This window comes from Anarrhichthys ocellatus, unplaced genomic scaffold, assembly GCF_004355925.1.
Source record: "Anarrhichthys ocellatus isolate YVR2014 unplaced genomic scaffold, GSC_Weel_1.0 scaffold34, whole genome shotgun sequence".
In the NCBI taxonomy this organism is placed as follows: domain Eukaryota; kingdom Metazoa; phylum Chordata; class Actinopteri; order Perciformes; family Anarhichadidae; genus Anarrhichthys; species Anarrhichthys ocellatus.
In genome coordinates this window covers 3,477,880-3,504,870 of record NW_022280064.1, presented here as the reverse complement: position 1 = coordinate 3,504,870, position 26,991 = coordinate 3,477,880, and the positions used below count along the sequence as shown (strand labels likewise).

At 41.4% G+C, this 26,991-nt stretch overlaps 2 protein-coding genes across 2 annotated transcripts in view; one reads left to right on the top strand and one right to left on the bottom strand.

Moving 5' to 3' along the window:
- Positions 1-10,471, top strand: part of gtf3c2 (general transcription factor IIIC, polypeptide 2, beta) — a 17,133-nt gene extending 6,662 nt beyond the window's left edge. Inside the window, exons 12-20 of the mRNA XM_031866211.1 lie at positions 3,661-3,692; positions 3,800-3,929; positions 4,152-4,293; positions 4,877-5,038; positions 5,504-5,582; positions 5,972-6,100; positions 6,217-6,492; positions 6,759-6,866; positions 8,068-10,471. Of these exons, the coding sequence (XP_031722071.1) occupies positions 3,661-3,692; positions 3,800-3,929; positions 4,152-4,293; positions 4,877-5,038; positions 5,504-5,582; positions 5,972-6,100; positions 6,217-6,492; positions 6,759-6,866; positions 8,068-8,244 (1,235 nt within the window). The 3' untranslated portion in view covers positions 8,245-10,471. The remainder of the gene's footprint in view (positions 1-3,660; positions 3,693-3,799; positions 3,930-4,151; positions 4,294-4,876; positions 5,039-5,503; positions 5,583-5,971; positions 6,101-6,216; positions 6,493-6,758; positions 6,867-8,067) is intronic.
- Positions 10,472-10,809: 338 nt separating this feature from the next.
- Positions 10,810-26,991, bottom strand: part of slc30a2 (solute carrier family 30 member 2) — a 22,924-nt gene continuing 6,742 nt past the window's right edge. Inside the window, exons 2-8 of the mRNA XM_031865883.1 lie at positions 20,714-20,925; positions 18,362-18,508; positions 17,968-18,121; positions 17,261-17,480; positions 16,716-16,821; positions 15,805-15,939; positions 10,810-15,180 (exon numbers count right to left, since the gene is read on the bottom strand). Of these exons, the coding sequence (XP_031721743.1) occupies positions 15,035-15,180; positions 15,805-15,939; positions 16,716-16,821; positions 17,261-17,480; positions 17,968-18,121; positions 18,362-18,508; positions 20,714-20,925 (1,120 nt within the window). The 3' untranslated portion in view covers positions 10,810-15,034. The remainder of the gene's footprint in view (positions 15,181-15,804; positions 15,940-16,715; positions 16,822-17,260; positions 17,481-17,967; positions 18,122-18,361; positions 18,509-20,713; positions 20,926-26,991) is intronic.

Sequence of the window (26,991 nt, the reverse complement as noted above, 5' to 3'; positions counted from 1 at the left end):
TGTGTGTGTGTGTGTGTGTGTGTGTGTGTGTGTGTGTGTGTGTGTGTTTGTGTGTGTGTGTGTGTGTGTGTGCGCGCGTGTGCAGGCTAATCTGATTAAACACTGCACCAGTCTAAGATCGTAGTGTTTCTCGAATAAAACCCACCTCTCACACATTTCATTGCATCACAGTGGACACACCCTCCCTCCATCCACTAAGCATTGTGTTCTGCGGCGTATCTTCTCTGGTGCAGCTCGGCGGTTGGCTGATGTCACTGCTTGTAGAGCGATAGCGACATTCTATTCGGTGAAGAATGACCAGGATGTCTTGCTGAATTTACTTTTTATTATACATTTAATTATACTCTCTCAGTCTAAACCACCACATATCTCCTCTGAATTAAATGAAGTTAAGTTTGTATTTATTTTGATCAAACGCGAACATCAGCTCCATTAATTGACTATTTCACACCGAGGGCAATTCATTTGCAGTCAATATTTTTTCACATTTGTTTTTTTGTCATGAATACTCTCACACAGAACGTGAATATTAAGCACATATTTTTTGGGGTTGGTTTTTCTCCATCAACCAACCGCGTTGCGCCTCTATTTATGAAACAACAAGATGTCAAACTGTATTACTCATTTCAACCTTCACAAAGGCAGCGCAGGTCCGATCTGTTCCCTCCATTTTTACCTTTCACAATAAAAGCCCGAAACAATTTGGATTACGGCCATCGCCATGTTGGTTTTTTAGCAGCCAATGAACAGGAAGTGACCATATTTGGACTGAGGAGTGACGTAGAGACGCTGTATAAGACTGATAGCAACCTGTCAATCACAGTGTAGCCCCGCCCTAAAGCATCCCCTGCTTTATGGTCTGTGTGACTCTAAATGGACCATAATGTACTAAATGAACATCATGCTGTATTGAAGAAGACTTGAAACTAGAGATTGAGACCATAAACTCATGTTTACAATGTTTACTGAGGTAATAAATCAAGAGAGAAGTAGAGTCATTTTCTCATAGACTTCTACACAACCAGAGGAGTCGCCCCCTGGTGGTCACTAGAGAGAATGCAGGTTTTAAGAAACTGCTTCACTCGCCTTGATTTATTGTATGACACGTAAAAGAGGGAGTTATAAATATGCAAAAACACAACTGCCTTTACTTAGATTTAAGGACACCATCATAGGCGCTAATATTAAAATCATACACAGCATTATGGGTAACAACAGACTCTATTACACTTGGCTTGGTTTTGCAATATGGACATAAAAAGCCAAATAGAACCTGACATTTCCATGCTTTTCTTCTTTTCTTTACCCCGATGCTTCATGGAGTCTGGTTTCCATTTTGTTTTGTAGCCGTGGGTCATTGGTTCCAGCTTCAGTAGAGCTCCTCCATCAGCCCACTGCTTCCAACCATAGGTTATCGTTATTGGATAGAAAGGTTGCTGAACACACAGACGACTTGATCTAATGCTGAGCTTTCAAACTGAGTCATAGCCGAGACTTCAACAAGTCTCGAGTCTGATAAAACAAAACAAAAGCCTCTAAAATGTTTTTGTTTATTTTAATTGTTTTTACATTATATTAGATAGATTACGTTTTCTGTTTCTTTTTGTGTTATTGAAAACATTTAAAATACTTTAGGCTTTAGTCAGAGTTAACAGGTGATCTCAGTGTTTTCATTTCCTCTCATCAGTGAAACAAACAGAATGTAAACTAGCCTTTCATATTAGATTATATTAGATTATAAATCGGCTACAATCATCAGAACAATGTGAGCATTCAGGCTCCCTCATGTGGCCCAAAGGTGTACTGCAGATATAAAAGACAACTCGACTTGTTCTTTGAGGGCAGACCGGCCCCAGAGAGGAGGCGGAGGGACGGAGAGGGTGAAGGTGCTTCTAACCAAGTGAACAAAAGATAAAAGACGGGAGAATTGTGTTCATAGCTTCTTATAGCCTGACATGAGGAGCACTAATTGAATGCAGATTAGCTATCTTACATGAGCACGAGTGGGAATTCAACTGAATGCGTTAAAGGTGAAATTGGCTTGGACGGGGTTAAAGGTGTGTGTGTGTGTGTGTGTGTGTGTGTGTGTGTGTGTCCTGGTTTTTCTCCAGCAGCCCAGTGCTGTTTGCGACAGATAATTATAAATGGCTTTTGTCCGTCCAGTCACCAGAATGAATGAGGGGGAGGCTGTTAAAAGCTGCAGAAGAGGAGGAGGAGGAGGAGCAGGAGGAGGAGGGGTGAGAAAAAGACAAAAGGGAGAAAGCGAGACTGCGTAGTGAACGCACATAATTTACAGCGCCGCTCTCCGTCAGACAAGGATCTATAATTGAAATGACAAAGAAGATGCATCGCTGAGCCAGTTGTTAGTGTTAGGAGCCATGAATCTTAGGTCGAGTAGCTGACACCTCTTGTATCCCGACTCTGTCAATCATCATGGGGGGGGGGGTCACAGTAAAGCCCAGATGAAGTGCTTTTTATCGTGTGTTGTACTTATATTCACCACGAGATGGTTGAATACCGGGCTAGCTTTATGTGACGGTAACGTGAGATGTATTTATGATTATTTATTGACACTTTAACAGAAAAAGTGTCTTCCTCACTCACTGAAACAAGTGCTTCGTGTCACAAACAAACACGTGGAAATGTGACCCACAAAAAATATCTGAGTTATGAAAGTGACTGTCCGGTCTCGATCGATCGGTGCATCTTGAAATGTGGAAAGCCGTTTCAGACCTAAGACTCAGCTCGGGGTTGTGAAGTCTGGGTCGACCCGGGTCCGAACCTTGGTCTGGGAAGAGGTTAAAGATCAGGACTTGATTTAGCTCGTCAGACGATGGTGTAAAAGTGCGAGTGTGTGTTTTTCTAAAGGCTGAGGCGAGTTGATGGAAAGTGCTGAACAGTGAGGAGGACAGCGTATTGATCTGAACTCTGGGAGGAGGAAACTAATGATGGGGAACAGTCGGACGCCTTTTTATTTTTTTAGTTATTGGATTTTCCCTCCTATTAACCACAGCAGTGATCAGTGATCGTCGGGGCAGAAGCACCTCTGAAGTGGTTCTTAACATCCAGCAGCTCAGAGTCCGTCCGTCTGTTGGACCGATTGCTGTAAAACTTGGTCCATGTTATCGTTGTGAGTTTACGTATGTGAGAGAGTAACTACATCCAGATGTACGGTTATCGAGAGCATCAGTCCAACACTCACACACACACACACACACACTCACACACACACACACACGCACACACACACACACACACACACGCCGTGATCAGCCAGCTGTGTGGAGGTGAGAGAGGAGCTTCTACCTCCTTTTTGTTTTCGTTTAATTTATTTATTTTGCATAATTTAAACAATAAAATAAACAAAAATAACAGAGATAATAATATCACAGAGCAGGACGAGGCAAAAAGCCAGCTGGGCTTATTTGAAGCCTCCACTTATATAATATTAAAACCTCACAATATTACAGAGAACATAAACTGAATATGCATAATAATATAATATGCTTTAAACTGAGTGCAGCGTTATGAGTACCGTTCAGGAGAGATCATTATCCTCATGTTGTTGTTATTGTTGTTCTCACTGCATCCTATGCTTAGTTCTATCATCATTACCAATAATCATAAAACATAAAGTGTGATTCATGTTTCTCTCTGCAGGAAAAGACAGTAAACAGCTGCCGATTTACCAGGTAGGCCTAATCTATATATATATATATTTACTGTATATGAAGTATATGACGATATAATATCCGACGCTGCTGTTTACGTGACGTTTGACGGCTCTTGTGTTGTGCAGGCAGAAGGTGTGTTGACGCTGAAGCTGGGCTCCTTCAAAGCCCCTCGCCATGAGAAGAGTGGACAAGTGCTGTCCATGGATTGGCTGCCTGAGAAACCTCACAATATAATGGCTGTTGGATTCTATGACGGTATGAATTGATTTTCTTGATTAATTGGTTCAGCGTTTGACAGAACAAACGGATGAAGAGTCTAAATCCCCTCAGGTTCATCTGCCTCTTTATTCTTTTCTACCACTGTCTTCATGAAGTATTTTCACATGTTTTGCTGTCTTTTTCAAGCTACTTTCAGCCGGTATTTTCTGTCTTTGTTGAGTCTAGTGTGTCACGTTCTCTCTCTCTCTCTGTCTCCAGGTGTCGTAGGTCTGTGGGATCTGTCCACAAAGTCGCCGCTGTTGCGGTTGCGAGAGTCTGAGTCCCTCAGCCTGCTGCCCTACCGATGCCTCCTGGCTCACGACAACGCCGTCCGGGCCCTGGCCTTCTGCCCCGCCTCCAGGTCAGACTCCTTTAACATTATGTTACGTGTAAATATGCACACGAGGCATTATCTAATGGTAACTTTGGGTGTATTTAGGAGAAATCTACAACTATACAAAGTAGTAAAACACTAATATTTTCTTATATCAGCTCTTTGGATAGAGCTGCAACCAATAGAAGAAGTACTAACATATAACGTCCTCAACAATCGTGACTCAAACTCAGATACAGTTTCGTATTCAAGTTGCATATCTGAAGCTACTTTCCTCTTTGAAGTTCATCTCTGGGACTAATCCATCATGTCCGTTACTCATCATTTGAGTTGATCTTCTGCAAAGGTATTAACCTAAAGTTGAACCACGTACGTGAAGAAGAAGATTAATCCTCCAGAGGACACACATCTGGATCACTGCTCTTTAATTAAACAGTTGAAAGAGATAAAACTACGTCTCTCTCTGTCTCTGTTCGACTTTTCTTTTTTCTTCCACCTGAACAGTTTGTCATCTCTTCCTCTCCACATTCACACACCACTGTTTTTTGTCACAGTCGGTCGAGCGCGTATGAGTACGTAAACAAGCTCTCTCTCTCTCTCTCTCTCTCAGATTCTTGTTGGTGACCGCAGGAGAAGACCGCTACGTGAAGACGTGGGATCTGAGGAGGCTCTACCATCCAATCACAGTCCAGAAACGCTACCTGACCAATGAGGTCTACTGGCCCCTGAATGCACCCGGAGTCCTGTTGGCCCAGGAGAACGCCTACGCAGCGTGAGGCGGCTTCTCTTTTTCCTCTCCGTCATCACTTCTTTCTAAGAACTATAACTGACAGCAAAAATGAAGATATTCTGACTATTCCAATAGAAATACCAGTATAAATTCAAGTTGACTCATTAAAAAGTAACACGTCGGTTACATAGTCTGCCCTAAAATACCAAAGTTATCCAACGTACGATTGTACATTATTATGCTGAAGCTGTCACTGTTTCTGTTGTATGTATCGTGTCTAACTTTGCTGTTTGTAATGTTTTGTGTGTCGTTTTATTTGGCCGATCAATCGGTGCTTCTGTAGTCATAACGTCCATAAATGTCCATATAGGACGTCTGTAACGGGAGATATCCTGACTGGTGGGCTTCCCCTTTAAGTGCTCTGAAACAGAGTCATACTGAGATTTCCATGTTTCTCTTCTTTCCTTTTCTTTGCTTAACTCTGTTGGTTGTATTTGTTTTATTTAGGTACGGTTCACAGGGAGTGCATTACTTTGACCATCAGTTGCGCGCCATCTTCGCAATTCCTCGGACCGCCACTCTGTGGGTGAGTGTGACGTTATCTTCCATCTTTTCAGTCATCGGCTTTCCTTAAAATCAGCCACGGAGCGCACGATAGACCAGCTTTGCTCTTCAGTAACTTCTTTAAATGTGGGCGCGACGCTCATGGATGTCTTAACGAACACTTTTAAACATAACGTAGTTTTTAAATGTGTCTGGTACCAGAACACCTTAGCCAGTCGGTAAGTTTGACCCGGACCATAAAAGGATATAACTGGCATTTTTCAACATTTTCAAAAGGACTTTCTGACGTTGGACGTTTTGTAATTCTGAACAAATCTCTGGAACGAAACACCAAATAAACCCGATATTCACGAGGGAAGAAAGCTAATATCTTAATGCAGATGATTGTGTGTTCTTCCCGTTTGGTTGCAGTCCATATCGTACACCGAGTGGTTGAACAGTGTGGTGACAGCGGACAGCCTCGGGGAGGTGATCCTCTCCCTCTTACCTCAGATCGGCATCATCCCTCAATACATCAAACGCACGTTAGAGAGACGCTTTGTAAGTTTACCGCTCTTGTTGTTGTACTTTGTACATTACCTTGCTGCTAAAACATGCAACAAAGCATTTTCAGAGGAGCTACACGACTGTATTAACGTGTCCCCCGGTGTCTTCAGCCCGTCTACCTCACGTCTCTGGTGCCTCATGAGACAACCAAAGACGACAATCAAGAGATGGGAGGAGTCGAGGAAGAGGAGGAGGAGGAGGGGGGAGATGCCGTCGAAGAGCAGGACGGAGGAGAGACCGAAGGACCGGATGCTGGATCCGCAGGAGGGAGCGAGAACAGAAGAGATGGAGGAAGAGGGAGAAAGGATGAATGTCCTCCTCTGAAGAGCCAGACTTACAAAGAGGCCGTGAAGAGAAACTGGCTCCAGCACACAGACAGCGACATGGTGGGTAGATTCAAACCACTTCCACTTCCTCTCTCTGGTTCAAACCTCGGGTTGGTAATGTTGAGCAATGATCCAACCTAAAGAACACAGCCCAGTGTTGCTCACTCTTTTTATAATGAAAGTAGCTCGCAGCACTCTCTCTAATGTTGCTGAATCTAGAGGGAACGTCGCCAAGTCGGCACCACTGACAGCCGTCTTTTCATTCACAATCATCATTATTAGTTATTAAAGCACATGTAACAATATAATAATCCTCCGACTTCCAGCGGACCTTCGCACGAAGCGAGAAGCGACCTGTGTGGAAACGCATGAAAGACACGGAGCTGAAGACGAAGCTGAACATGGATGAGATGCCCTTAGGTGCACTACACAAGGTATCTACACACACACACACACACACACACACACACACACACACACGGTCGTTAGACTTCTGCTGCAACACAAGGTTAGAAAGGAGGGAAGTGAAGGAAACACTGTGAGGAAAGGAAAAGGGAGGTGAGAGATGTAAGAAGAGCCTCCTCCCTCCTCTCTCTTCTCTCTCGTCTCTCTCGTCCTCTGATGGGCAGCAATAAAGACAGCCAGAATGTAATGATGTGTAAAATGAGAAAAATGTCACCGTCAGTAGGAGGGAGGGAGGGAGGGGGAGCCATTTGAGGATTTGATGTGTTTAATTTTAAGAGGGGCAGAAGTGGAGGGTGCCTCCATGGCCTCTGGGACGAGATGATGGACGGGCACTTCATGGGACAATCTCAAAAAACAAAACGCCGCCGGGTTTGTGAACCGTTTTGCTTTTGGTCTGAAGGGAATAAATGGGTTCTACAGAGACTGAGTCGGGAAGAGATAGGGAGGGGGGGGTAAAAGAGGAGGCACAGCGGGAGGAGTTATGGTGATGAAGAGAGGAATAGATGAGTGTCAGTAAAGAAGAGGAAGAAGCTGGCAGTGATATCGACTCGCTGAGAGCTCACAGAGGACGGAAACTACCTGAAAACAAGTTGATTTAACTCAAGTAGTCATCAAGATGAAGGAGATTCTAGCAAAATACATACGTCATTACTTACGCTGATGACACGGTGTTACACCTGTCCTTGTCCTTGAGACTTAAGCTCAAGGACAATGTTTGTGCCATGAATTGCAGATTTGTAGTGTTTCCTTAATTTAAGATTGTTTGGTGGATAAACCGGAGCTTAAAGGGACAGTTCACCAGAGTGTTTTGGGGAGAGTTGCCGTGTGTTGGCGATATCTTCTGCCTTCTCTATGATACATTGGGACTAGAATGCCTCTGCTTGTGGTGCTCAAAGCGACAAAAAGATGCATTTAAAAAACAATCAACAGAGTTGTTTCTTTCCAGAAATCCCGACCCGGTTACTCAAGATGATCCACAGACCTTGTTGTGAGCAGTTCCATGTAGATTAGGAGATTAGTTTATAGCTAACGATGCTGCTAGCTCTCCTTGCGCGCCATTAATGTTTACGTTAGGCGTTCTCACCAACCTCTCGACCATGAGCTCATGCACGCTTCCTCCAAGTTTTAAAGGTTATTTATGATTTAGTTTGTTCTTCTTCTTCTCCTCAGGTGCGTTTCAACCCAAACATGAGCTGCCATACCTGGTTGGTGTCCGGGGGCCAGTCGGGGCTGGTCAAGATAAACTGTGTGAGGGCTATGAACAGCTCCCAGGCCAAGAAGATCATCAGTGAGAACCACGACCAGTTCAATGCATTGTACTCTCCTAAAGACCAGGAGGAGCTATAGCAAGAGTCCAGCTTCACTCCAGAACCAGAAGGTGGATCACAAACACACAAGCCTGCAAAAGAGTATTTTTAAGAATAAGTAAAAGAATGTTCCCTCAGCACGTACAGTATACATCCGCTGTTTTTCAACTGGGCCTAATCTCGTTTCAAGTGTCCTAAAGACCAGCGACATGCTTATAATTCTGCCTGAAAGTGTTCCAGGTCGATGGAGAGCCTCGGGGAAGAGTTTCCACCTCCACAAACCATTTCACTTCCCCACCAAATGTCTCTCAGATGCACCTTTATTTCCGCTCCAAACTTTTTATCGAAAGCGACGGTTTATTTGCTTCCAAGAAGTTTGAGCAGCTGGCGGTTTAAGTGCCTTGCTAAACGTTCTCCACCTGATGCACATTGAGTCCATGTCGGGTTTTCGGTTGCTCCAGTTTCTCTCGTTGGGCGTGCAAGTTGCAAACGTGGCAGTGAATCCATTTTTGACAGCAGTCCAAGGTAACAGAAATGTAAATTATCAGCTGGAATCACTCTCAGGAAAAATAATAAATACCTGCAGTGTTTTTAAATTGATATCAACAACAACAACGTCTTCGTTCTGCTGACATCTAGTGGTTAAAGTTGTCGACTGTGATGTAGAAGTGTACTTCAGGGTGTGTCAGTGCGCCGTGACATCACCGGGGGGGTGTGGTCAACGGTGCAACAGACTTATTTATTGAAAAGAAAAGGTGATTTTCCAACAACATGCGTCCTGTTTTTTTCCCACTTCTCTCAGGGTAATGCAAAGCAGACACGGCTGATAATTCTTCTCTACGTCAAACTTCAAACTAAAGTGTTTCTGTTCACAAAACGGAAGGACTGAGTACCAAAATGCAAGAATCTCGGTAAACATTTTCATGTTTTTTTTTTTTGTTTTGTTGTTTTTTTTTTAAAATCGGTAAAACATTCCACCGCGGCTTTTTTTTTAAATTTGTGTCTTCGTATCTGTCGGTCTTACTAGTAAGAGCGCGCAGCGACGAGGACAGCAGCATCGTAGTTCAGCTCGGTCGGTCGACTGTACAACGATCTTTGTGTTTGCTCATTTATTTTACCGTTAAAGATACACTTTCCCGATTTTGTCCCCAAAGTCTCCTCCCACTTTACTGTTGATGTTTTAAACTGTGAACTGTGCTGCGTTTAAAAAAACATCAACAGCAATGAAACAATGCATCTTATAAAGGAATAGTTCATCCAAAACAATACTAATTGTATAAAGTTCTCACCATCACAGGCTCTCTACGGTCTATTGAACGTTTAGGAGAGCACTTTATAAAATATCTGGAAAGGTTTCAGAAAGGTCCTGTGCAGCATCGCCCAAGTGTCTTGTGTCCATTGTATCCTAATTTCACTCAACCTTTGCTGAATAAAGACATTTTCTGGACTAACCTCTCATGAAGGAATTTGTCGTGCAATAGTTCAGCAAAACCTGTTGTGTGTAGATTTCCACGAGCGTATGAATGGATTAAGAAGCTCTTGGATGATACTGGACAGGAACCTTCTGTCCTTTGGGCGTTTTATAACCTTTTTATTTGATTTGTCTTTCGTTGGACGTCCGTTGAAATCTGTTTGCACAGATTCTCTCAGAAAACTTTCTCTGGGACCAGAAGCGCGACTTACAATTTATATTGTTTTTGCGTGAACGCTTCCTTTAAGCCCATCTTTGCTGCTGTGTTTTTGTAATTGGTCATTTCTGTCTTTTATCATTTTAAGAACAACTCAGGCTTTTAACTGGGAGGAAATACTTGACTTTTTTTTTTAGTGTATCTGTGCTGGATGTAATGTTTATAAACGACAAATTTATGTATTTTTCTTCGTGGTTCTTTTCTCTAGTTGCTGAGTTATTCCTGCTGCTGTTATTCTGGTGTTTCAAAGGTTTTGATTTATTATTTAATTAGAGCAGCTGCTGTATGGTGACATGTTATTGTATCCAGAAGCAGCTGTTTGTTGTTTAGAAGTTGTCTGAAACACATCCTCTGAGTTTAATTAGAGGTTTGAAAACGTTTTATTTACAAATCTCAGACAGTTTCAGAATGTTGTTCAATAAACGTCACGATAATGTCGTCCGTTATGATAACCGCTCATGAATGACGACATTATCATTAACTTCATAAAAGCATCAAAATGTACAGCGTCTTCTCTTCTGTTGCCATTTTTAAAATGTTACAGATAATAAAAGTGTTTTTGCAATAAAACGAATGTTTGAGTAGATATTAAATGAAGTCCTTGGAAAGAGCAGCTGGTGGAGCTTTCGATCGTAGCGCTTGATCTTCATCAGCAGACGGGCTTTGACCATTTGTGTTGAAATAATTCGATTCAAATGTTTTGTCAACTGCTGTTTTCCTAAAGTACTGAAGAACAAAACAACTTATAAATTGTATATATGAAGTCAATCTGCTGCTGAAGATCATGTAAAACGATCGAAATCCAACAACAGCTGCTATCGGAACTATTGGATTGTTAAAATAGTTTGCTTCTAAAATCAACGTGACGTAGTTGACCTGCTACATCTCCAAAGTAATCCAGCCTCTCTCCATCATCTGCAATCTTTTATTTCACGTTACAAAAAACTCTTTGCCACACATTAAAAATGAAATATCAAACATCACAGATGTGGAATTATGCAACATCACCAGAGCACATAGACAAGTAGGACCGATTGTACAAGAGGGATAACTGTATTTTCACATGTATGCACAAAATCATACACAGAAAACACACAATATTTGACATATTTACAACAGTCACACACGGAGTATAATTGTCACGGACAGTAACAGCACGATACAGAGCATTCTCAAACATCAGACTTCCAGAGTGAACAAAGGAGAACGAAGGTAAATGAAGAACTTCAGAGAGCACGTATATCAAAACCAGCACAGTAAAATGCATTGGTCTGTGTTACATTCACTTTGTTTCATCTTAGCTGTTGAGTCCATATATATTCTCATTTAGCATTATTTCAAAAGGAAAAATGTATTTTAAATATACAGGATCTCCTCAAACATTGGTGAAAATATAGAATTTTAAAGAAGAAATCTTTTCTTTGATTAATCCTCCGCACGGCGTGTCAACATGTTGTGATTGGCAGTTGGACGAGGAAACTTCGTTACTGTACGTGATATTGAATAACGGCTAACAACCATGCACGTGTTCGTATCAGAATGGGTGTCGACCAGGAGTTTACGATGTACAATTGTCCTTTCTTTGAGAGCAACGAACAACATCAAGACGTTCATAGCAGCTGCGGAACATTACAGGCATGTCGACGGGCTGCTTGGCTTTTCTTATGGTTGCAAAAATGATGCCAATTATTCTGTTTACTCAAAGTGTTAACTAATACCGACCGGCTGGTTTTCTTGGTCCCCAGAAATTCTAAAACTAAAAGGGCACAATCTCGCTCCCCAGAGGATGAACTCTTTTCACACAACCTTTTCTGGCCAGTTGCCGACAACCTAACTAACGAGAGACTTCTGCTGAAGAGCTAATGCTGAGCTGCAGCGATGGCAAGAGAAGCTGGAGGCTGAATAGAATTGCTTGATGAATGTCTGGGAGCTAAGCTGCATTGCTGTGTTTTGGAGACGTATGAAGAGTTGGAATAATATGGAAAGAGGGCGGGATATGTATAAACCATGACGTGTGTTGAAAGGAGATTTATAGCATAAGGGCTTGAGCAAAAGGGCACAGTAAAGGAGGTGAGGTGTCATTCAAGTGTCCTAGTTATAATGGGACTATAGAGTTCTGCAGAAGTTAGCATCGCTCTGGTTCCCTCGACTAAAAACCGATTTTGGATTATTGTGGAAAATAATCTCTGTGGCAAACAAATGTTTATGATATACTTGCACGTTTAGTTCAACAAGATAATCTTCACAAATAAACACCACTTTTATGATTTCTGAAGCGTGAATGCAACCGGCAGAAGTCAAAGAGCTAACGTTAGGCTAACTACATCACCACATGACTAAATCATTTCTGCCCTCAGAACTGAACGTCAGCCCGGAGTGGAAGACGCCGAGTGCTTTTTCAGTCTGACACTTATCAATACAGATCCCACTATCAGGCAAAACCCTTCTCACCAAGACGCACTAAAGACAGAATAGCAAACAAACCCCAAAGTGAACGCAAGAATGCCTCAAAGCTACAACACTGTAAAAGGAACTAAAATAGCCCTGAATGAGTTTTGAGGCTGCTGTTCTCTTAAGAAACATCACCACCAATCCTTCATACTCTAATCTACGTGTCCACTTATCTTGAATAATCCATTGTTTTCGTGACACTCTGAAATGGAGACTCCTCATCTTTGGCATGATGTGATCAAACAAAACGAAGTACAGTACAAGTAGAGAGATTGGTCAAGTCAACAGTTAGCTGAATTATTAGATACAAGACATATAACACTTCTAGTCAGCATGGTACGATGAGGTACAGAGCAGTTTATGTTTAAAGGGAGTAGTGGAACAGTTTCGGTCTCCAGACGAGAGCTCATGGTGAAATGAGAAATGAACTTTTATATTTTCCATCCATAGCGGACAAAACGCCGAACAATGTGGCTCCAAATGAAAACAGTTTGCAGGTCCATTAAATCTCTTTAAATCAACAATGACACTGTAGAGTGCTGCAGGGATGAGCTGTATTTGAAGGCCAACCAGGAAGTCGGCGTCACGCTTGTTTCCTTGTCAAAAAGACAACGAGATTTTGGATTATTGCAGAAAATAAGCCCCGTGGCAAACAAACGTTTATGATTTGTTTGCTGTGAAGATTTACGTTATAAACTAATAACTATGCTGCTGTCACTGAGGCGCAAGCGTACACAACGAGGCTTTGAAGGCGGTCTAGTCGGCCTGATGACGTGTCGTAGTCTCATTTAGCCACTTGTTAGCGACCGCCTTTTTTACGTCACGTAAAAGCTTCAAAAATTCAAAAACGCTGACTCATTTCTGGGTTTTGTGACTCATTCCTGTAGCACTCTATTGCTTTGTCACAATTCACGTACTTCTGTATTTTAGAATGTCAAGACATTAAGTTTGCAAATGAGAAAGTTAATTCGTGACCGGCTAGTGTTGCAGATTCCGGACTTTTAGTGGGAAAAGCAGATTAATGGAACAAAGATGGCAGTGAGCTGTAGAGTGAGTGTCCGGAGGTAGACGGGCCTTTTGGTAAAGTTGGACATTAAAAGTCATCCATGTGTCTCTGGTAGAACATGACATCAGGTGCTCCATGCTAACAGATTAAGAAAAGTAGCATTATGAGGGAAGTTACTGTAGAAAATAAGTAGCTGCCCTAAATCTTTAAAGTATGTATGTGGTCCTACATCTGGCAGTTTCCCTTAATTTATATAAAATCAGGCAGTGTTTTCAACCAGCAGTTACTGTTATCAACTGGGAGAGACTGAAATAGTTGCATAAATATAATCTTTGCTGCATTACTTGAATTGTCTGTTCTTATATTTTATTTTTAAAGTGTGATAATCTAGATCACTGGTTAGTTAGTGGTCTCCAAGGCATCACGTGAGGCCTTCTTGATTTTAAGGAGTCCAAGACAACTTTCTAAAAGTGATATACAGTCGCCTACATCCCAGCATTTCATTCATTTCTGTGAAGAAATCTGCATGAAATAGTTTGTTTAGATTATTAATTAAGATATGAATTTGAAAATTAGAAAAAATACGCAGTTAAAACAACCAAAGAGCTGATAGAACAATGTCAAAAAAAGAGGTATGGTTGATAAAAAAAATTACAGATATTTGTATTGAAAGTCCCAAAAAAATAACAGGAAAACTCATCGCTGATGCAATATTCACAGGAAATAACCTGCCCAAATCACTCGTTTTACACAAACTTCCTATTGCGTTCACTTGCGAGAGTTAATTGTACAGTTTATCAGTTCTACTGTTATTGTTATGCCATGAATATAACATGAAATATCCTTAAAATGTCACTTAGTCAGGGGTCTTCAGTCAGTTGTGAAACACTGATCTGGATGTCAAACGTGGAATAAAAAAACAAGAGTCCTTCACAAGGGTGCTCAGGGTGGATCCCTGCTGCTTCTATCGGTTGTGTTCATATTCATGCAAACTTTATGGCGGCGTATCACCCAGAACTGGACAAACACGGAGAAGACACTCAAGCGCAAGTAAAACTCCACTTCCTTATTGAGTTTGTATAAAGGTCTGTAACTTATTTGCAACTACTGTAAACCAGCTGTGAGATAGCAAACTAGTCCTGCAAACAAATTATGCTATAGTAGAATTTGTTCCCCTCCACCTAAATAGTGCTGTAGTGCAATTTTTGATTAGGTTCAGAATTCGAGGTTTTTATGTCTCTGTTGCATATTTTCTGTCTTCAGGACTCAACTTTTTTAATTACTGAAAGATTTTCTGTACAAGCACCTGATCAACCCAGTATGCAGTTTAAATTCTTCTATTCTCAGTATTTGGTAAAAGCTCCATGCAAACCTAGAGATTAGAGTATCCACCCTATTTTCTTTCTCTGAAGAGGGACTTTATTGGAGGACTGCCAGGCTTAGTTCCATGTTAGCATGGAGCTCCAGCATCAGCACTCTGCTACCAACACATGGATGATTTCGCTGTCTCGTGACTAAATGGCAAACACAAAAAAAACCTACCAACAATAGTTTGTACTCCTTAAACAGGAAGCTGCATTGTGAATACAGCTGTCACTGCACTAGCTCACCCAGAGACAATGGACGAATAATGCCTGAGCCGTTTGGTGTTCCTGTTGGGTATCCGGTCCGGTCCGGTATCGGTATCAGTCACTGGGGTCCTGGCAGTGGGAGCAGTGGCTCATGTCTTCGGAGTAGAGCTCCACCTGGATGGTGATGCTGTGGAAACCAAACTTGGTGTGGAGCAGATCGGTGGCCTCCCGCAGCACCGACTGAGCGTCGGCACCCTCCTCTGACATGAAGTAGAAAACAAAACCGTGAGTCTGTTTTTACTACATATTGTTGTGCTACGTTTCTCTCATTTCTACGTTCTTCATGAGAGGAACTTAGTGATTGTAGTTGAAATGTAGAAATATGAAATCAGACTGGAGAACGTGTAGGATGAACACTGATATAGATGATATATACAGTAATGGCACATTTTGTGTGCCATTGCAATTGTAAATTATATCTTTTGCATTCATGTTACCTTATAGCACCAAATCTTGTTCAAAACTTCACAATCCTTTATCTTTAGACCTCAAATGCACAAGTTACATCTGTTACTCTTATCTGCTATATTCTAGTTTCTCACTTCTCACTAGTCGGTGTAGCCATGGATGATTAAAACTACCACTAAACAACCACAAAGACTTACAACAGAGACACAAAATGTCCACAACGAGACAAAGCAACCACAAAGAGACACAAAAAGACCAAAAAGCGACTACAAAGAGACACAAAACAACAACTAAAAGAGGCTTAACAACTATGTAGGAGAGGAGGGTGGGGCCTTTCACATGTCTGTTCTCGGGGGGGCCCATCGCCTCATAATTCCCCCTATGTGTGTAGGTCGTAGATCATTACGGTACGTTACCTATGGCCACGTGAACAGACACCAGGGCCTGGCCCAGAGTCAGAGCCCAGAGGTGCAGAGAGTGCATCGACTTCACCGCCTTCACGGACAGCAGCACCTCCTTCACCGAGTTAAACTCGATTCCTTTCGGGGAGCCTGAAGAACAGCAGGACACAAATTAATACGCAATAAAATCCCATGAAATGAAGATAATAAAAACCTGGTTATCATGTTTTAACATTTTCAGTACTATTTAGGTGACCTGTAATAGTGACGTGCAATGGGAATTTTGAAAAATGTCCCAAAAAGCGTCCCCAGGATGTGACCATCTGTGTTCTTTGTTCCGCATGAACTTAAAACAAATGCGTGTTCACAAAGGAGAAGAGGTCCCTGCACTTATTTAGCTGAATCCTGGTGCTAGTTTCAACCCACTTATGGAGCGAGTGTGTCTGCAGACATCACATCATTACATTCAAAGTTTGTTTTGAATTGACTCATGAATGCACAGAACATTACAGCGGCGTCATGTGATGTTGACCTTGTCAGATCAGGTCGAAACTTGACAGCTTGTTCGCGGCTGCAGGCGAGAAAAAAAACAAACCCGTCTGTGCCGGTCATAAATAAGCCTTCAGCTCAAGAGCCATCGTAAAGGAACACTTCAACATTTTATGTGTTGTTGCTTTCGTGCCAAAATTTAACTGAGGAGATCGATGCCGCAGCCATGTGAAATATGAAGCTAGCAGCTGGTTAGCTTAGCTTAGCATGAAGACTGGAAACAGGGGGAACAGCTAGCATCACCTGAAAATTAAAGAGCTCACCAATTAACAATTAATATCTTGTTTAATCCTAACTTATAACATTTTAAGCATTATCTTCTCCCAACCTAAACATGTTTAAAGTAATAGAGGAAGAAAAGGTTCCAGGTGAAGTACCTTCCATGAGTATCCTGAAGACGTCTCTGAGGATGGTGACGGTGGTGCAGAGGACAAAGACGGAGAACAGGAACGTACAGATGGGATCTGCAACTTTGTACTCGGGCTGAAAGAGAGAAAAGAGCTTTTTAAAGAGTAAATAAACGGGCATCAGATGGTGTTTTCCCACAGCCAGCAGCCATCAAAGTGCCCAGGGCAAACAGAAAAGGGAACAGCTTGCGTGAATTTAAACATATTAAACCCTTTCACTAAAAAACACTTTGGATAACCTCGATGCTTTTTAAAATAACCCATTATAGTGCCTGTTTTTTTTGGTACAAAAGGTGCATTTTACAGAGAATATTCAGGTAAAATACAAAATGAATTCAATGTTTTTCCATTAATTTCATAGAAAAGCTCCTGCAACAGTATCTCGACCATAAACTAGTCAATATTCTGGACTATTCAAGTTAAAGGGCTTCATAAAGGTTGTTTTTTTTAAAGCACCAATATCAGCAAACTGACATTTCGGTCTCACCCTAACATGAACGTGATCTATATCTGACCCGAAAGTAGATGATGATCGCTGCCACCATGACGCCGACGCTCTGCAGCAGGTCTCCGACCACGTGGATGAAGGCGGCGCGGACGCTGGTGTTGCTGTGGTCACCGAGGAGCGCGTGGGAGTGGCCGTGAGCGACGGGACTCTGGCCGCCCTCGTCGATCTGCTGGTAGCCGCTGCCGTGGGCGTGGAAGGTGGTGGAATGATGGAGGATGTAGGCCATGCTGCAGAAGAGAAAGAGGATAATTTGTGAAGATTAAGGTTTGAGCTTCAAACACAAATTTCCCCACGAAGAAAGGAAAATAAAACCAGAGACATGAAGTGGTTTAACCACAGTCTGTATGTAAGAAGTCAATGTCGTCATCGTGACGTCACCCGTCGGTATGTGGGCTACTGTTTTGAAGTACAAATTCGGCATTTTTGCCATCGCCATCTTGTTTTTTTGCAACCAGAAGTGACACAAGAGGGTGGAGCTAAATACATGTTTTTGGATCTCACTCCCCTGTAACTTTATTCGGCGATAGATAGTGACTTAACACACATTTATTTCAATTAAAAGCTTCAAGATTATTACTTTAAGTAAAAGTAGCACTACTCTAAGAACCCTTGTTCTCCTTTGAGAAAGCAAAAAACAACATTTATTCATCTCCGCCTTCACTATAGCGGCATAATGTACAATGTCAACGGCCATCATTGCTGAGAACCACTCACATTATATTGACGATGACGGCACAGCCGGAGGTGACCAACATTACATGGCCATCAATCTCGTAGTCGTTGCGTACGATCCTCTCGATGGCTAAATAGACCAGAGCCCCCGTAACGATCCAGATGGAAATGGCGGAGATGAATGCCCCGAGGATCTCTGAGGAGAGGAGAGGAGAGGCGGGAATCTTAATTACTTTTATATTGTAATGCAGTTCATCACACTCTCTACACACACATCTATCTGAGCACCGCAGGAGGACATGAAGTGAAATAACAAGAGGACATCCCTCAGAGGCAGAGCTTCGACAGAAAGACGAGTGTCAGACACACAACACACTCAAGATAACTCTGGTTTGCTCATAGTCACACACATAAACGTCTGATCTCTCGTTCTGACCTGATCGGTACCAACCGAAGTTCATGGTTTTGGTGGGCGGTCTGGAGGAGATCCACAGGGAGAACAGGCTCACCATCATGCTGCCAAAATCTGTCAGGAGGTGGGCCGCATCGGTCATGATGGCCAGGCTGTGGGCCAGGTAGCCTCCTGCAGGAAACCAGGAAAAACCAGTATTACTGTTAGCTTTGAAAACAGGCGGCGACCACAAGGGTCTGAAAAGTGAAGCCAATGCTTCACGTGTTAAAGCTGCATTCTCTCTAGTGTCCACCAGGGGGCGACTCCTCTGGTTGTATAGAAGTCTATGAGAAAATGACTCTACTTCTCTCTTGATTTATTACCTCAGTAAACATTGTAAACATGAGTTTATGGTCTCAATCTCTAGTTTCAAGTCTTCTTCAATACAGCATGATGTTCATTTAGTAAATCATGGTCCATTTATGCTTTAGGGCGGGGCTACCTTGTGATTGACAGGTCTGTACCTCAGCGTTGTCTGTTCTGTGAGTTGTCCATGTTTTCGTCTCAGAACTTTAACCCTTTCGCTGTGTTTTTTTTTACAGTTTACAAAAGCTAATTGTAACATTTTGGTTGCCTAAAAATGTCTTATTCAGGTTTCGTTTGTACTTAAGTCCACCCTCTTGTGCCACTTCTGGTTGCAAAAAGACAAGATAGCGACGACCAAAAACCACGATGTGAAAATCCAATCCTGATGCACGCTTCACATCTGCAAACTAAAACAACTGTTGTACTTTTAGCTGAATCTTTGTGTGGCAGGTGATAACTTTACTGTAAAAAAATATATATAAAAGCTGTATCAAGTTGCTTCTACAGGTTGGGATGAAGCGCACCACAATCTCCAGACACATTCAATGTTAAAACCTGCTGATGAGGAGTGATTCACCAACTGTTAAACAACCGTTATGATTATCTGAGCCATTTAAAGGTTTATAAAATGTGTAATTGAATGCAGCTACACACCGCGATATGTATTCAGATCCTCTTTAATGCCCCAGGTAAAAAAATATATGATATTCTTTTATATCATCATAAACATCTGGGCAATCAACCAAAGACTGAGTTACCACTTTATAGCTTATTCTCAGCAATACAAAAGTTTTAGTTCTTTGTAGTTTCTTAGAGAGAAATGTGCAGACTTCAGCCCTGCAGTGTTTCTATTATGGTGGATATAAATTCTGCGTAAAAGAGGTTTCTTTCCCGCCAAAAGTCCATAATAGCAGTGTGATGTGTTGTGATGTGTTGTAGGGTATCTTATACTGTAGTTGTTTGTCATACGGTATAAAAATGTAATATTATTTCAGACAAGCCATGCAAATACGAGCGATTGTCCAGGAAATAGATCACTGCTGTAAAACCAGACATGAACGTCTATGGACGTTTATTTATGACAAAAAATATGAAGCAATCTGGAGATCAAGACCTGAGAGTGTGCTGTGACAGATTCTGTGCAGAGCTCACTTTGTGTGCATTTGTTCAAAATCTGTTTGTAAAAACGCACCAAAACCAGGTTGTTACAGTCAAATGTATGTCAGCCTTGTCAACAAGTGACCACATGGTGTTTTACTGATATTGCTCAAATCTTGTTAACATAATTGACCCCTCGCTAAGCCCCGCCTCCCGCTGCAGCATGAGTAGCTAGCTTAGCATAGAAGTGCTACCGCTCTGCTAATGTTAGTGCCACGGGTTTTAAGGTAGAAACGTATTTCTTCTTCAAACCTCTTCGGGTAACGAGTATCACTATTACACAACGTTTAAACCAGCCTGAAAATGAAGAAAATCTGAAACAATTGCACGAGAGCCTATTGGGCAGTCGGTGTCCGAGGGGCGGGACTTAGCCAAGGGTCACTTCCTTCTTGTGTCCTTAAAAACATCTGTTATCCTCATGGTTCAAAAGTTGTTTTGCTCAAATAAATGACTCCCTGTGGGCTCCGTTCTGACTTATAGATAGATGAGTGCTTGACTTGATTGCGTGTGCTCGCTCAATAGTTTTTTCATTAATGAGCTTCTGTACAATATTAAACGTGCTTCTCTGGTGTCTGATGTAAGCTTTGCAGAAGGTGCAAATCCAGACACACTCAACATCACTTATGTGGCAAACATCTGGCAAACAAGCGTTGATACTAATCGGCTCTCTTTTGATCGTCAAATTTACATCAAATGTTTGTCATTTCAATGTGTAAGTTGCACACATCGTTCTGTAGTTGTAGTATAGTAGTATCAAGCTGTTTTATTTCAAAATATACAAAACTATACATCAGAAAACTGCTGTATTCTGTATTTTCAGTCTGATTTTCTGGCTCTCTTTCGTCCCTGAGGTTTGAGCTTCTAAACGTTTACCTATGACCTCGCCAATCATGAAGACGAGGCAGACGGCCGACGCGATGTAGAGCTTCTTCTTGGCCAGCAGCCTGTCGCCGCTCTCCTCACGCGCCGGGGCTTTGGCCCCGTGGCAGTGGGCGGCGATGGGCCGCTTTAGCTCGATGGCACCGGCCACGCCTCCGTTCTTGAAGGGGAAGTCGGGATATTGCTCTTTGGAATCTGGAAAGGAGCTGCAGGGACAAAGAGAAGGTATGTGTGTTTGTGAAGACGGAGAGGGTCCTGTAGTGGCACATAGACCACATGAAGGGGCACAGAAGTATGACTCAAAACTGTTTGGGATTCCCTCCAGGGACTTCAAGGTTGCTGCTCAGAGGAAAAGATCCTCTCATTTTGGATTTAACTGTATGTACACTAGTCTGGTAGTCGTCTATAAAACGTGTTGAGACACATGCTCCAAATTAAACTCCTCGTGAAAGGGAAATTAAAACGCTCCACACACTCCTCCCTAAAGGTTGCTTGATGGATGTAATGCTATAAATTGGTCGGTAGTAGCTTATGAAAGCAGATTTCATATTTTGTTTTACAGGAAGAAAAGATAATTGGATTTTGATTAAAAAAAACAAGAGGTAGCGACGCTACAAACATGTGACGATCTTATAGAATATGATGCATTAATGTAGCTTAAACTGGCCAACAGGATATAAAGGAGTTAACATGCAACATACAGTAATATTAATCCAGAAGGTTTTTACTTTTGATACTTTTTCACAGTGTGGTAGTACTTTTACTTGAGTGATCTAAAAACTTCTTCCACCGTTGCCTAGTTAGAGGTGACTTTGTTTTGCTGTTCTGCTGTGGTGAAACTACACTGGTAGAATAAGAGTTGGGCCAACATGGCTGTTAATACAAGGTGATATAATGCTCCAACATGTTGGCATTTAGGGTGGTTGTTCACCTTGTAACCGCCTCACTTACTCCAGTAAGTGAGGCACTGACGCCTATAAGACACTGAGTGGAATTGATTTTGGGAGTAAACGTTGCTGCGCAGCACAGTATTGTTTGGAAGAGCAACACTTAGTGGAAACAGATAGTCTCCTGACAAAGTGGATTACAATCAATGTTCGCTGCAGTGGCAGAATGGCGAGACGGGGTCATCTAGTAAAGAAGGAATGGGTGAAATCGATTAATGCTGACAGTGAGCGGGGCTGTGTGGATGAAAACAGACTCGCTGAACTTTTACAACTCAGACCTGAGTTAAGTACATTTACTGGTACCTGAGTTAAAGGTTCTCTACTCGATACTCAGAGAATTAATGTAAACTAATGTAAACTAAACTAAATATTTAACTAAACCTAACTAAGTAGTTTCCTGTAATGTAACATGTAACAAGAGGAAATGGATGCGTTTTGCTGGATTTGATCTATTTCTATTGTATGAGGATACGTTGAGTACTAATACTGCTACTATTATTCCTACTTATTGATTCTTCTCAATCTAACAGCCTCACATCAGACTATTGATGTTTTTAACATCTGGTCACAGTGATTGTGTTCAACCTGAGAATTACCCGTCAGCTCTGACCAGACAACTACATTCATTTGGGTTGTAATCACGGGAACAGAACGAAACACTGACTTCTGCATTTTACACACACACACACACACATCCAGGTTGCTGCTCTTGTCATGTGCAGTGAGGGGGGGGGGCTAATGAGGGGGAAAAAAACTAATCTGGGCTCACTTGAGATAACCGCACACGGACACACACTTTATGTCACACACTTCACATGGGAGATTGCCAGTGTTTCTATGATTAGCCTTTATTTTATCTCTCACACACACACACACACACACACACACACACACACACACACACACACACACACACACATATATACGTAGGTCCAAACTGAAAAGAATCAGCCAAGTGGAAAACAGATTCTGTTCAATTATACCACTGAGACATGAGAGCACACACACAGACACACACACACACACACACTCACACACACACACTCACACGGAACCTTTATACACACAACACACACTCGAGTGTTCTGAAGCCTTAAAGCTATATGTTCAAATGTGAGCATGTTCTTATTATGCAAATAAAAAATAGATTTATAAAATAAATATCCAAATACAACCACAAACTTAATGTGGCCATGAGGCTTTACTATTGTACAACAAATGTATTTACCGCATTATATTCATTTTTAAGATAAATATCTACTTTAGTACTGCACAGTATAATTAAATCACCCTTAATTATAAAAGATCTTTTCATGAAAGACCATTTTTTTGTTAGCTTGTTAGCATTTAGCTAAGTTAGTTCCCTTTTGTCCTGACTTGATTTCGGGAAACGCAAACAAACTTTATCGTTTTTCACATTCGACGTCATGAATTTTCACATATTTGTTTTGTTCATTTGTTGGTTGTGTGTGCACAGAACAATGTCCTTGAGTCCTACATTATTTATCTCAGGTAGGAAGAACAGCTCTGACATCATTTTGTTGTGTGTGGTCGTGGTTCCTCCTGCATAAGTGTGTTTTCTGAATTTTAAATCAAGTCTAAAATGTTCAAAAAAACAAGCGAACGCCCTTATTTAACCGTACACTTTATAAGTAAGCACTTCTGCCTCACCTTTGGTGCATCATGCATCATCTCATTTTTGAATACAACCAACACAACAGCTGCATACGTCTCTTTGATGAGCAATACAAAGGTAATAAAGAGCTTTTAACGGTTATTGTTATTGCACATTTAATCTCAAACGTCTTAACAAAGATATTGGTGTGACGTTTGCTGCACCCTGTTCCATTAAGATTGTATTAACTGCTGCATTAAGTTCTTGGTCGGCAAAATGACGACACTGTGCACAATGTTGGGTGTCCGAAATATTGGAGTTCATCTGTTGGTCAATAACGCCGCAGGGCAGGTGTGCAGAGAGCTGAGGGAACATTCAGCGATCTGTGAAATGAAGTGACGTGAAGAGACCCTCCGAAGAGATGTCCACTGAAACAATCCAGCCTTTTATTACAGCTGCAGTCTGCTGTATCTGAGCTCTATTTTACTGCAATACTTTATGCATCTGACAAAACAGTGCCTGCAGGGAGAAAGGAGGACTGCTGAGAAGGACAACGTGTGGTCCAGCGGCTTTAACAGAAGAGTCCTTTAATTATAACTGTTGTGATTGCAGCCCTAACTTGTCAAAAACATAACCGTCTACGTGATTGTCAGTTGATACAATATCATAACTACGTTGGTCTTTAAAGATTCTCCACACATGTTTCAGAGCAGCAGCAAACAATAATTTGCTCTGTACAGATTTAGTGGTTAGATGAGAAGATGGATTCCATATTCGTATTTGAACTGTACTTTAATTGAAGCTATACAGCCAGCATCTGGTTAGCTTAGCTTAGCTTCAAGACTGGGAACAGGTGGAACACAGCTAGCCTTGCTCTGTCTTACGGTAACAACATCGGCCTACCAGCACCTTTAAAGCTCATGTATTAACAAGTGATATCGTTATGTATCTATATTTGTTTAATATGTTAGCAGCTTGATCCACTGTGGTCCAAACCGAAATATCTCAACAGATATCAGATGGTTTTGCGTGACATTTTGTACAGACATTAATGGTTTCCAGAGGATGAATCATAATGATGTCGGTGATCCTCTGACTTTTTTATCTAGCGCCATCACCAGGTCAAAAGTTCAGGTTGTCTACTAATTTTGTTTATAACAATTCCTGCAAAACTAACGACATTCCCATCATCTTTGTGTTTAGCAAATGTTACAATGCTAACGCATTAAACTGAGATGCTAAACATGCTATGTACATACGTAGCATCCATAGCATTGTCATTGTTAGCATGTTAGCATGCATTTAGCACAAAGCACTGCTGTGACTTGTTGTAGACGCTCAGTCTTGTTTGAATACAAAATATTCACATTACTTTTAAAATATTTAAAATGCAAATTCAACATTTTATATCTGTTTTGATACATATTGTCTCTGGAATATATTTGAATCATGATTTTGTATTCTGAGAAGATGTTTTGATGAATATGATCTCATTAAGTTACACTTATCTTAACTATATTTGGTTAAAACCTAAATTATATGAATTAAATAACTTATGAGCTACCAGAAGACCAGGCTGGTGACCAAAGTGCATTAAAAGGCCCGACTGGCTCCACTGGTTTATTATCAGGGACAGAAGCAGGGTCTCCTGCCAGACTCCCATTAACGCTCAGCTAGTTATGCTGCCTTCATGTGCTGCCAGAAATATCAGAATTAACATTGAGTAAATGATCCGACTAATAGGCTTTTGGTAAATACAGCAGGGCGGTCTCATCAGCATTCAATACCAACGAAGAAATAATGCGCTGCAATTCATAGATATCCCACGAGCAGGTTTAGTGGACTAATAAGAACATTTATGGATTTACAAACTTCTGCTGATGCTTGACAATAATAAACTCCTTTCCATTTATTAATAACATTATTCATTATGTGGCTGCCACTGTCGTCATAATCAATTAATCTACCAATTATTTTCTTTTTTTTCTGTAAACATGTTTAAAAACAGAGAGAAATGCAATTAAAGTTTTTATTTGACTCTTCTGCCACAACCTGATTTGTTCTTATTAATGGCTCATCACTGATCCATGAAGCGTTAATAATCAATGTATAAACCATTAATAAAGGCATTAGATAAGTGTTATTAAAACCTCTTTAGCCCGAGCGGAGACCATTTGGGCTTAGAGCGAGACCGTTTAGAGTGGTACCGTAGTTCCGAATGGACTTTTTATTAAGAAATATCAAAAATGCTCCAGACATATTAAATATCGAATTAACGGGAAAATATCTAGAATATTTGCCACAATTTTGGCCAAAAATCGACGACATATGCTCACTCTATGGCTCTCTCATCACGGAGCAGGATCGCACATGGCGGATGAACACATGCAGGAGGGGCTTGATTCGACCCGGAGACGAGCAGCGTCGTCGAAATTACTCTCTTTGAAACCGTTCAAAAGTTATGGGTATACATGCCAACAAGCGACAGGTCACGAGAAAAAAAAATTGGTAAAAAAAACTTACGTTTTGGCGATGAAAAACGGATTTATTCCAGCTGATGTCTGTCATGTTGTTCTGCGTGTTTGTGACTGGTATCAATGCGCTGGCAGAATGAACAACAAAATGACACCCGATCCTGTGAGGTGGACCAATCCATGTAGAGAGGGGTGTTCGCCCAGCATTTTGCGATTTTTAGTCAGTAAACACCCCCGCATGGCTCCCGTTGGACTATCCCACGTCTAAAAAGGTGTTTCATGAATAAATCGGCCAAGCACAGGCCATACCAGGGTCACATACACACATTATGAGCCATTTATCTTTATGATTGACAGATATGACATATCATAACTACTCAAAATTATTCCAAATGCTGTCAAACTGCTTTATTGGGATTATTGAACACTCTTAGTGATAAGAAAAGTGAATATATAGTTAATATGTAGTTATATAGTATAGAAAATGAGTATACAGCAATGCAACAGCTGGTTCCGAAAATCAAAGTTTTGATTTTTATGACCATTTATGCTGGCCTGCTTCACTCAATCGAAGTAAAATATGTTGTGGGGACATGTAAAACGTGTTGTTCTATGACTGTGGCGTGGTTTTAGGCCAAGCCAGGCATTATTTTTAAAAAAAATGTTCAATACAAGTGCTTTTTTTCAGGCGAACCTGGAACTTTTTCAATTTGAGCTGTGCCATAAGTCACATCAGTTATTAACCAGTAACATATACACAATATTTACACAATTTAACACATCTCACAAGTGTTGCCAGTATTCTCGCATAAAAATTATTAAAATAGACCTTGTAGTTAGAGCTGAGGACTCTCTTGAGTATGGGGATGTAATTTTCGAGCAGAGGCCTAAAAATAGGGCTAGGGCTGCCTTTATAAAGAAGTCCTCGTCAGAAAGTGGTTCAGATTGATTAATTAAATTCTTAAAAACTAGTATGTGTCTTAAATATTTTGGGCCTAAATGTGAGCAAGGATGTGATGTCACTTCTTTTAAAGCCACTTTGCTGCCAGCTGGAAAAAATGCTGAAGATGGCACACACACACACACACACACACACACACACACACGCACACACACACACACACACACACACACACACACACGGTGCAAATGGTGCATGAAATCCCAAATGTGATGCCATATGCACTTCTCTCTCTCTCTCTCTCTCTCTCTCTCTCTCTCTCTCTCTCTCTCTCT